This window comes from Choloepus didactylus, chromosome 2 (genome assembly GCF_015220235.1).
Source record: "Choloepus didactylus isolate mChoDid1 chromosome 2, mChoDid1.pri, whole genome shotgun sequence".
Classification (NCBI taxonomy): domain Eukaryota; kingdom Metazoa; phylum Chordata; class Mammalia; order Pilosa; family Megalonychidae; genus Choloepus; species Choloepus didactylus.
The window spans coordinates 54203950-54216132 of record NC_051308.1 but is presented as its reverse complement, the minus strand read 5'-3'; the positions used below and the strand labels follow the sequence as shown (position 1 = coordinate 54216132).

General features: G+C 44.7%; 1 protein-coding gene across 7 annotated transcripts in view; it reads left to right on the top strand.

The window, feature by feature from the left end:
- SRGAP2 (SLIT-ROBO Rho GTPase activating protein 2) overlaps positions 1-12183 on the top strand; it is a 254584-nt gene that overhangs the window by 188278 nt on the left and 54123 nt on the right. For 5 of the 7 annotated variants that reach the window (XM_037824879.1, XM_037824877.1, XM_037824882.1 and 2 more), the window contains exons 8-9: positions 7951-8175; positions 11884-11985. In XM_037824879.1, the coding sequence (XP_037680807.1) occupies positions 7951-8175; positions 11884-11985 (327 nt within the window). The remainder of the gene's footprint in view (positions 1-7950; positions 8176-11883; positions 11986-12183) is intronic. The other 2 variants (XM_037824880.1, XM_037824878.1) reach the window with 1 other exon arrangement.

Genomic DNA, 12183 nt, shown 5'->3' with positions numbered 1-12183 from the left:
TCATGAGACATATTATAGGAATTGGCTCATACAACCATCGGAATTGACAAGTATGAATTCTGTAAAGCAGGCCACAAGTTGGGAACTTCAATGAAAGTTTCAATGAATTCCCCAGGGGAAGCTGGCTGGCTGAAGTAGACACAGGAATTCATTTCTCTGACTGCTAAAATCATCATTTCCTCCTTTAAGGACTTCACCTGATCAGATGAGACTTTTCTTATTGCTGAGGGCAATCTTTATTAATTGTAAATGTAATCAGCCATAGATGCAATCAACTGACTAATGATTTTAAATACATGAAATACCTTCACAGTATCAATTAGGCCAGTGGTTGCTTGACCAAGCAACTGGACACCATAACCTAGCCGGGTTGACACATGAACTTAACCATCATAATGTGTTTGGCAGGGATAGGCTCTTTGTCTTTATGGGTGGACTTTGGCCTTTTTTCCCCCCTGCTTTACCCAATTCTTGTAGTAGAATCTTGCAATCCCTTTTGCCTGGAGGCTCTAATTTCATCGAGTTCCTAAGCCAGTCCTAACTGAAGCTACCTTAGTATACCTTTTCTCATTTCTCTAGTCATCAAAGGTAGGGGCCCAGAGCCCTCTGATTTAGTATTAGCATCCTGTCCTCCAGCGCTTCAGGCATAATGCTGGGCAGTCTCTATTCTAGGCCTGGCATTTGCTTGGGCTCTCGGCCAGGCTTTACAAGCCTTTGACCTGACTTTGCATGCTTGCCTTAGTTTCTCCTCGAGCAAACCTGCTACACCTTTTCAACATCATGTAGGGTTCTGGTCTAAGGTTTGCTGTTAACATCACAACCAGCTGGGTCATCTGGGGCTTGTCTCTTAACTGTTCTGAACCTCTGCTGCTTCCCCCTGCCCCACAACTCCCCTTGCCCTCCAGGACACTGTAAACTGAAGAATTGGACACTAGATCTGGCTTCACATCAGAGTAGCTTGGGGAACTTTTGTAAAATACAGATTCCTGTCTCCTTTCACCCAGGGATTTTTGATTCAGTATGTTTCGACTTCTTAAAGCCTTAGGTGTCCTTGTCTCACTGGTTTAGTGGAGCCCCAATCCCTGTTCAGGCACCTCTTTGTTCTTTCAGCTTGTTGATGCCAGTCTGAACAATGGTGGTCAGAGCCCTAAACAAGATGCTTTCTGCCTCCTCACTGTTGGGTCAGAGGTGTGCTCTCAGTAAGAGGAAGAGAATCAGTTCTTTCTTAAGCTCAGTTTCTGCTATTTATCTTGCATTTGATTTAAAAAAAAAAAAATCAGAGTATCCAGTCTGCCACACCTCTTCTACTGATTTGGTCTTCTTTTCTTTTGACCCCAGGGCCAATTTCACCAAAATACTGACCTCAAGGGAAGAGATAGGCTACCATTAGATCAGTTACAACCTTTGCAATCCAGAGACCCACCATCAGGTGTGAGCTGGTGTTTTTAAAATCCACTTAGGAAGCAAGCTATTTGCCTTATTCTCATCATTAAATAATTTTTTTAAAGCACATTAAAAAAGCCTAACTTCATAGGATGTGGTGCAAAATGCCAGCCTTGACAGACCAGGGCATGGGGCGAGGTCACGGTGAGCAAATCCAAGCCTCTGGGTAGGAAAGCTGCTCTTATTTCTTTGCTGTCTTTGTGTTGTATTTTGTTTTGTTTGTTGATTGTTTGTTTTTGTGTTTTTGTTTGTTTTTCCTGGGATGATTAGTTACTGTCTTTGAAAAAAGCTTATAACATTATCCTGCTCTGTAAATGATTAGTAAACACTTATTCAGGGTGAGATTATGTGCCAGGCACTGTGCTCAACACCAAGACTATAAAAAAAGGGATAAAATAGTTTGGGGCCTGGAGGTATTCGTAGATGTGCAAACAGATAATCTCCATTGTACTCAGGTAACTATAGTGCGAGAGGCAAGCACAAGGGACTCTAGTGTTCTTCAAAATTAGGGGAGCCATGAAATCACTTTTATGGGTTTTGGCCCATTTTTTAAAAATTCAGTTTTATTGAGATATATTCATATGCCATACAGTCATCCATGGTGTACAATCAATTGTTCACGGTATCATTATATAGTTGTGCATTCATCACCACAATCAATTTTTGAACATTTTCATTACCACACACAAAAAAGAATAAGAATAAAAGTTAAAGTAAAAAAGATCACCCAAAACATCCCATTCCCCACCCCCATCCCTCCCTATTCTTTTCCTTTTTGTCCTTGTTTTTCTCTTCATCTATCCATATACTCCCATAAAGGGAGTGGGAGCCACAAAGTTTTCCTAATCACATGGTCACACAGTGTAAGCTATATAGTTATACAATCATCTTCAAGAGTAAAGGCTACAGGGTTGCAGTTCAACAGTTTCAGGTATTTCCTTCTAGCTATTCCAATACACTAAAAACTAAAAAGGGATATCTATATAGCACATAAGAATAACCTCCAGAATGACCTCTTTACTCTATTTGAGATCTCTCAGTCACTGAAACTTTATTTTGTTCAATTTCTCTTCCCCTTTTTGGTCCAAGACGGCTTTCTCAATCCCACAGTGCCAGGGCCAAGCTCATCCCGAGTCATGTCCCAAGTTGCCAGGGAGATTTATACCCCTAGGAGTCATGTCCCATGTAGAAGGGAGGGCAATGAGTTTACCTGCAAAGTTGTTGGCCCATGTTTTAAATGAATAGACTGGACTAGACTAGTCCAGATCAGAATAGAATCAGAAGGAAAATATTAGGGTGTATTATAATACACTAGTAAGGTTAAGCTTTATTTTGTGAAGAAACTTTTAGTTGTGTGCATGTATGTCACAATATAAGAAGTATTTCTTACTGTGTCCTAAGAACAGAGGAAGGTCTCTTAGACCTCAGTAAGCTCTCTTTATCTTAGTAGCCCCCAGTGCTGAATACAGAGCTGGGCATGTAGAATGTTTATTGAAGGGAGAAAGAAATAGAGAGGGAAGAGAAGATGATCTCCTAAACCAAGATCTATTTTTCTTTCTGTGCCTCTGAACATGTTCTAAATTGGGGCATAATTTGCATAAGTGACTGAACTTAAGTGTTAACTTTGAAGAGTTTTGACAATTTCATACACCCTTGTAGCCTACATCTCTCAAGATATAGATTTTCATTATCTCAGAAAGTTCCTCTTACCTACTCCCACCCCAAGAGAACCACTGTTCTGACTTCTTTCACCATGAATTAGTTTTGTAGCACTATTATAGAAGTTCACAAAGGTGGGATTATCCAGTATGTACTTCTTTGGCTCAGCATGATGTTTTTGAGTTTCATTTGTGTTGTTGCATATATTGGTAGTTTATTTTTGTTGCTGACCTATGCAATAAAAAGGGGCAAAAAGGGTGCTTTGGTAGTGAGCTGACGGTTAGAACAGGAGTGAATGGGGAGGCTGGCTATCTTAGCATTCTGACCTTGACAGTATCAAGAACTTGCTTTGAGACATGGGGTGAATCTTGTTCCAGTCCATTGCCATCTCTGTTATGCTCACCATTCTGCCTCCTTCCTAGGGTTGTTGAAGCTCAAAGTGTGCTTAACACATTGAGCTTCTAAGTGAAAAGAAGTTATTTTTATTGATGCCAGTATCGATACAAGGACTAGTCTCTGACTTCTTTTTATAGCATAGTATAAGATTTAAACTTAGACTGTTGGAATCCATGTGAGGCTTTTGACACACACCAGGAAAACCTTAACTTCAGTCCAAAGAGACATTCTGACCTCACTTGATAGCATCTAAGGACTGTAGCGTCACTGGAATGTAATTTTCCTCCTCTATACTCATGTGGCGCTCTCAGCCTAGGAGCAGATGGAGAATGAAGAACAGTGCATTGTTCTCTGCATAGCTGGAGTGTTGTGAGTGCCATGTGTATGGATAGAAAGTCTGTGAGGTCATGTAGACCCAAGTCAGGCATGAGGGAACTCAGCTTTTGCAATAGGAAATTTTATTAAGGACGGTATTTTTCCCTTCTGTGTGAATTTGAAATGGGTGATAATGAAACACCCATTTTTCTTTTTCTAGGCCTTCTCTAGAGTTTCTGGGTGAGGAAATCAGCTGATAAAGGGTTAATGAGCTATCAACTCAAGTCATCACACATCTGGATGGACTATCATTAAATTCTTATAAAAATTTGATTTCCCCTGAGAGGGTTTTCATCAAACATTTATATAACCCAGAAATGGCCAGGGGAGCCCGGCTTGGCTGCAGAACTCATCAGAAGCTATGGAAAGCATACTTTGTCCCCATTGTGAGCAAAATAATATGCAATTTCTACTCACTGGGATTCTCCTGGGAACAAGGATGGAATTACTCAAATCCCATTTACCTAACCTTGCCAGAAATTGCTTCTTTTCTGAAGGTTCAGTTTCTGGCTGTTGCCACTGCAGATAGGTGGGTAGCCAGGCTCTGGAAAACACAGTCCATACCTCCCAGGTCGGTGTGAGGCACGGAGGAGGCAGAGGGCACACTGTGAGGCAGACACCTACTCATTGGCACAGAGAAGCTACAGAATGGTTTTATAAATAGAGGCCATGGACCAGCTCCAGGGAAAGCTCCCTGCCTTCCTTAGGCTATAGAGAGTGAGCAAAACAAAAGACCTCAGTAGTCACATCAACTCACCTGACTTAAATGAGTGTTCAGCCTGAGTGTATTATTTCCTGAGAGGCTGGAATCTGTGCTTCTGGCATTAATCAACTGATATTTATTGAATTCTCTTGGGGATTGAATCATGTCCCCCACAAAAGGCATGTTCAGGTCCCAATCTCTGGTCCTGTGGGTTTGAACCTATTTGTAGGTAGGACTTTTGAAGGTTTTATGAGTTAAGGTGTGTCCAAACTGAATGAGGGTGGGCCTTCATTCCATATGGCTGAAGTCCTTATAAGCAGAGGAAATTGGACACAGAAAGCAAAGCCATGCACAACAGCTAGAAGCTGGAAGTCACTGGAACCTGGAAGAGAAGGGAAAAGATGTTGCCATGTGTATTGCCACATGACAGAAAAGCCCAGGAACCCCACAGAATTGAGGCCAGCTGGAAGATTCCAACCCCTGGAGGAAGTAAGCCTTCTAGCTCCTGAAACTGTGAACCAGTGAATTCCTGTTGTTAAGCCAACCCATTGTATGGTATTTGTTTTAACAGCCAAGAAACTAAAACAAACCTTACTATGGGCAAGGCATAATGGTGAGTGATCTAAAGAATAGTCATGGGTCATGCCCTCTAGGAAGCTTACTTCTGGTTGGGGTGATATGAAATGGCAAGTCAGAGAATGAGGGAGTCTACATTGTGTCATGGGAGGGCTACAAATGTGTATAGTTGTGAGTGGACATGGGTGTAGGCCAGGATTGCGGGATGGGCTGGCTTCCCAGAGGCTGGGAAATTGATTTGGATCTTGCAGATTGGGTTCAACTCCAACAGGTGAGAGGAGTGGGAAATATTTCAGGAAGGCAGGTTGCTGGGAGCTAAAGAGCAGAAATTAGTGGATTTGGGGAGATTATAGAGATTGGTGTTTGTTTGGTAAATGCATCATGCCAGATATATGTAAATATATTGCCTGTTACCAGCTTCACAACAGCCTGTGAGGCTGATGTTATCCTTGTTTGAGACTCAGAGAGGCTAAGTAGCTTATTCAAGGTCACACAGCTGACTTCAGGCCTATGCTTTTTCAGTATTCTATCCTAAACAGAGAGTCTGTCATTAAATTAGAGCAGAAGAATGTGAAGAAGAAAATAGAGGGAGATTATGTTGGATGGGCAGGTTGAAGACAGATGACAATTGTTGTGACTGTTTGACCTTGCTCCAGTTATTTGACTTTACTGAGCCACAGCTTCCTGTCTGGAAAATTAAGATAATACCTACCTCTGAGGGTTATTATGAGGATTAAAGGGAAGAATGTAAATAAAACACCAGCACACTTTCTGGCATATAGTAAGCACATTTGGTAAATAGAGGCAATTTTCTATTTGCCTAACTGAGAAAGGTGGTCTTTACTTTAGGGAAAAGTGGGAGCCATTATTATAGGTTCTTCAGCAGGGGTGTGTCATAATAAAAGCCGCATTTAGGACACTGAAGCAGACAGCACTGGTGTAAGATGATAAGGGTATAAATTAGGGTAGGAGTACTGAGAGTGGGGAAGAAAGGGGAGTTACCAAAAACATGCAAAGGTTTATGAAGGGCACATTGCCTCCGCCTAATTGTCTTCTGCCCTAAAAGCTCCCTGCCCCCCCCCCCCCCCCACACACACACACTTGCTCAGTCCTGTCAGACAATGCTAATTTTGGTCATTAGACTTGCAACACAGAGTTGATCATCAGAGTCTACATAGAGCTAGTCAAGAAGGTGTACAGGTTCAAGGGCAGCTTGGCCAGGCCAGCAGCGTCTCCCAGAGGAGGGGGGCCCCTGCACGTGCAGCCTCCCAATCAGTTGCTTTTGTCTAGCTTCCATTCGCTCTTCCGTCTCCACTGAATTTAATGTCTTCCCATCCTCTGCCTCTAGTTAAGCTGAAACTGCTGTTCTTCCGCTGCAGCCAGGCACCTGCCAGGGCCTGTTGGCACTGAACCCAGAGCTCAGCCCAACAGGCGTTCCATCACTGAGCTTCTTGTCAGATGCTGGGAAGGAGGAAGCATGTCACATGCTTTTTCTTCCCCAATAGTGGCTGTTCTTATGTGATCATGGTGAAGGGAAAGGGACAGGGAGAGTTAATTTGATGTCTGCTTATGGAATGAAATGGCATTCAGGCAGATGGTCTTACTTCTTCCATTGATTCTTCTTCTCTGACGTTTCTTTTCAGGTTCTGGACCTCAAAGCTGCTTGAGCAATAGGGGGGATAATGGATAGCTGAGGAATTTGGATCTTTGGGTCCTTCTGGAAGGATGGGGAATATTGTTGGAGTTACAGAATGTCATTGCTAAAGAGGGTCTCAGGGATTACATTTAGTCTAAGGGTTTCTAAATTTTTTCTCTAGCAGAAGACCTCTTTCTTCAAACCAAATCAGACACAGAATCCTGATATAATAAATGGAAAAAAGAGGAGCTGACTTGGTTGAAGCATTGGTAGAAGTGTCCATGTCCCGCTCGCTGCTCCCTTCTCAAGGGCAGCCCTCAAGCACTGGCATGAAACCTAAGAGTTCTGCTCTGCAGCTTGAAAACCACTCATGTGGTCAAATCTGTTCATTTTAAGGCTGAGGAAACAGGTTTAGGGATGGGGAATGGCTCTTCCAAGGAGGCTTGCGTTCGTGTTCAGTGCTTTTTTCCTACTATTGCCTCTTGTATATTTTGCTTTTTTCCTTTTGCTTTTAGAAAAATCAGAGTCCTATACATGATCTAAATTTCTCCCAGGAAGTCTTCTATTTAGAACTTTTTGGTCTTGTAAATGGTATTTCTGTAGGGCAAGCCTGTACTAGAATGTTGGGGGTTGATGGAGGGTGATGACTGTTAGGAGTCATCTCATTCTCTTCTTCACCCACCCAGAGTTCTGAGTGGGGGTACATTAACTGCTCATTGCAACACTCCTGATTTTGGAACCCTGAATGCTAGAATGGCCTGGCTTGGTTGGTGTGTAGTGACTTAATCACAGCAACTCTCAAGGAGTGGCAGGGTACATTTATACCGTTGAGTTTTGATATAACGGCACTCTCTTTAACACTCACCTTCTGATTACCAAATAGCACTATACAACACATGAATAAATAATGCCATTTTGTCCTTATGAATCCTTTTCTTTCTAACCATCTCATAGTCCTCTAGAGTATGTTTAACCATTAGACTTGGAGTCAAGAACTGAGAAATATTACCCAAATCTTGGAGGCCAGAATGTTATTAGCTTTTTTCCTATTGCACAGCCAGTCTCATTGATGCTGTCAGACCTGCCCTGCAGGCCACCCTCCCTTTCTGTCACACTTTGTGGATAGCCATAGTTTGCTAATAATACCTTCTCCTTCCCACAGCAGTGTTGTGACTTAGGCTACCACGCTAGCCTGAACCGGGCTCTGCGCACCTTCCTCTCTGCTGAGTTAAATCTGGAGCAGTCAAAGCATGAGGGTCTGGATGCCATTGAGAATGCAGTAGAAAACCTAGATGCCACCAGTGACAAGCAACGCCTCATGGAGATGTACAACAATGTCTTCTGTCCACCTATGAAGTTTGAGTTCCAACCCCACATGGGGGACATGGTGAGGCTCGCTCTCTCTCTCTCTCTCTCTCCCTCTCCTCACAGACCCCAAGGGGTTTGAGCTCACTTGTCTCTAGAATCACTATACTGAGATCACATAATCCTGGGGAGAGAATGGTCTGGGGCTGGCTTTCAGGTGGGTGTCTGTCTTGCTGAAGGGAGATGCATTCCGTTTATTCAGCAAATGTTTGCTGAGTGTCTGCTGTCCACTGGGCTTGGCTGTAGACACTGGGGATTAGAGCCTTCAGGTAGCTTACAGTCTGCTGAGTGAGATAGCTGAGGTCAGAAGGGAGGTAGAAAAATGCATGGCTAGGGGCACCTAAAAGGGCCAGCATGATCAAAGGGGATGAAAGTCTGCAGGTGTGTTCCAAGAACAACTAACAATTCAGTATGGCAAAAGGGAAGGGGGAGGGTGGGGACTCCAAGCGGTGAGACTGAAAGAAGTGAGAGCTGAGGTGGGGTCAGATCCTAGAGGCCTTGTGATGGCGGTGGGGAGAGAGTTAAACAGGGAATGGTGTGATCTTTTGTCACTTGGCAGAGTTCTGAGGGATCCTCTTCTATTGGGTTTAGAAGATTGCGATAATATCTGTAGTCTCATGGGTGTATTGAGCAAAATTGTCAGAATGAATACCTCCAGAAAGGAGAAGACCTAAGATGCCATCCTGAAGGCCTGGTGTTGGTTGTCCAGGCAGGGAAGCGTGAACACAGGCTCCCTGTTTTAGATTTCACCTCCAATGACTGAAGCAATAGGGGCCTAAGTAAACTAAAGTGACTGGAAAGACAGACTCCTTGGTTTTCATTATTCTAAGTCTTTTGGTTCCACTTCTGGTGGTTGCGCATATATAAATCAGAATGAAATTTAATCCTGCAGAAAGGAGCCACCATTTCATCCTACTGGCTAAATGAAAGGGAGGCTGCATAGGCTATGTAAGTTCAGGATAGATCATCAGACATGGTTGAATCTAGAAGCAGAAATTCTATGAAGACTTTCTCTGTCTCTGCCATGTGTTAGCTCCATTCTCAGAGAGACTTTATTCTGTGAAGGCAAGCAATTACATTTCCAGCCTTACATGCTTGTAGGTAGAAATCCCAGTGGAAAGAATAGATACCTCCTTCCCAGAAGCTCTCCCAGAAGTCTCATTGTGTGTGCTTGGTTCTGATTGGGTGAAGTGCTTATCTTTGAGCCAGACACTGTGGCGGGGAATCTGCAATCTGCTCATTGGCTTGTGCCTTAGTCACATGCTCATACCTGAGTGGAATACGGTCCCATCCAATCAATCAGGCCAAAGTTACCAAAAGAAGGGGAATAAATGCTGGTGAGTATAAAAACAACAGCGTCCTCTCGCCAGAAATAATGCTTCCCTGAGGAATGCTCCAGGAATGACAACTATAGCAGTGTAAATAGAGGATTTGCTGTCATCAGTAAGCCATTATGGGGAGCAGAACATTTCTATCCTAAAGACAAAAATAAAGAGACGATTTCTTAACTCTCTTTCTTGGGGAAAACCAAACCATTTACAGTTTGTTTCCATTGCTATGGCTTAGGAAATATCAGCGTCTGAACAGATGGGGAAGTGAGATGGCAGCATGTGCAATTAAGAGTTGGGGGAAGGGTGTGACTGAGCACCAGGAAGCCCCATTCCTCACCTGTCCTGGCTCTTGGTCAAACTTGCCATCCCAGCCCTTGCTGTCAGCCCTTCTCCAGCTGCCACTGATATTCCTTCCCAAGAATCAGTGGAACCTGGGGCTCAGCTATGTGGAGTGATACATTTTCTGGTGTTGACTGAGTTGTCTTCTGTGCCAAACAGCTTGTCTCCATAAAGGGGGAATCCAGATGCTGGGTGCTCAGGCCCCCTCCCAGCCCTGTCAGAGCTTCATTTTCATACTCCAGAGCACAGCTGGAATGCATTACCTTGCACCCCGGTAGAAGATCCACTGCCAAAGCATGCATCAGCAGCTCTGCTGCTTCTTAAAGGAACAGACTTAGAGGTAGTTTCCCCTCCATGAGTCCTCCCTGTTAGGTCTGGGTTACTTTAAAAATCAAGAGTTCTCTTTTTTGTCTGGGTCCCTGCCCTGTGTGATAGCTGATGAGTGGCTGAGCCAAGCAGAGGCCAGTCAGCCCTAGAGCTTGCAGGGGTTCCACATTCCAGCCTGGCCTCTGTATAAGTGGAAAGTGAAAAGAGATGAGTGGGTGAGTTGTTCTTGGTCCCTTTGGCCAGTCTATCCTCATCAGTGTAGTTTGTCTGTTGAGTGTGGAGGCAACAGAGGGAGCTGCCTGGAAGTCCTTGAACTAGGGCCAAAGTATGGGTGGCACTTTAATTGGATGCCCTGAAATTGGCCAAGGCCCCACACTGACTCTGGAGTTCCGGGGCCCTCAGCCTGTGCATGGATGCCAAGTGCTCTCAGATGTACAAGGAGGAGGTACTTGGCTTTACTCTTGGTGCCCCCTGTGGCTGGTGGGGCTCTGGATGCTTGACTGGTGACATCAGGCAGCCAGAGAGTTTCATTCTTGGAGCTAACCCATTCTGGCCACCGAGATTTCTCCATTGTATTTGCTTATCCCCAAGAGGCAGAGTGAAGTCAGCTCTCTTCAGATCTGAGAGCTGGCTCAGGCCAGGCTGCCAGCTGGGGGTAGGAGGTCACATCATTGGGAGCTTAAAAGCCAGTGGAGGAAAAAGTCAAGTTCCAGCCCCCTCTACTTGAAGAGAGGTTTTGTCTTTTCAAGCAAGAGAATGGTCTGTGCCCACTCATTGCTGGTGTGGAAGGAGATCAGTTCTATCCAGAAGTCTTTCTCCAGACAACAGTCTAAGGGACACATGGTACCAGAGTGACAGGAGCTGCCTCCAGATGGGCCCTGCATCCTAATTCTCAGCACTTCCAACTTTTCTGCTCCTCATCTACTATCTTGGAGACTGTAGTGGGTGACCTCATGCCTTAGCCATGCCCCCATTGGGAGGCAGTGAATCAACCACCCTTCCACACCAACTATGTTGGGGAAAGTTCATCAGCAATGATCCGTGGGAGAAGGGAGTCTTCTCTTGCTCACACACAGAACTGGTGAAGATCTGGGAAAAATGATGGCTCTTTGGAAAATGCCAAGTCCCACCAGATTCCATGCCCTCTGGGGCCCTCTAGCATAGGCTGAGTTGTTCGTGGCTTCACGTTCTTTCTGATTGAGTCAGAGCTTTCATTCATGGCTCGGGTTTATAAACACATGCTGGCTGCCAACAGTGGCAAGTTATCCTCCTGACCCACTTCTCTTCTACTTTCACTCTGGTGTATGAAGGGGAGTGAAGGGGGAGCCAAAGAGGTGACTACTTGGACCTCTAGCAGGAAGTCTTCACTGTGCCAAAGCATTGTAGTTCTGGAGCTGGGGCTGCCCAAGGCACTCTTCTCTGGCCTCCTCAGACTTCCAAAGAGCCACAGACCCTGTGTAGGCCTACCTCTGCCAAATACTATACTTGGAGATGGGTTCCAAAGAGAGAGGGCTGGTCTTTCCAAATAGGTCCCCTTTTCTATTCCTTTCATGTGATACATGATAGTTGGCTCTTCAAGAGGTCTATGCACTGTGCTTTGGATTTTGTTTCACCATAGAAACTGTGAACTTTACACCTTGAATATGAGCTGTTTTATTAGCAATAATGGAAACTTTGGAACCACCAAAAGAACTGTGTCCTCCTCCTGACCTAGTGCTGCTTTCTTTTGGCAGGCTTCCCAGCTCTGTGCCCAGCAGCCAGTCCAGAGTGAGCTGGTACAGAGATGCCAACAACTGCAATCTCGCTTATCCACCCTGAAGATTGAGAATGAAGAGGTGAGTTTCCTGCCTTGGAGGCTCAGAGCCACCCTCTAAGTTTCCTTGTCAAACCTCTTGCTGCTGCCCATTTGGGAGCAGGTGGAAGGAGCATGCAGAGAATGTCCGGGCTGCCGCAAACATTTCCTAGCCAAATGTAGGCTTGGACTTTCCCCCTCTGCTACATCCTGCCCTTGAACTCCAGGAAGTTCCTCTTGC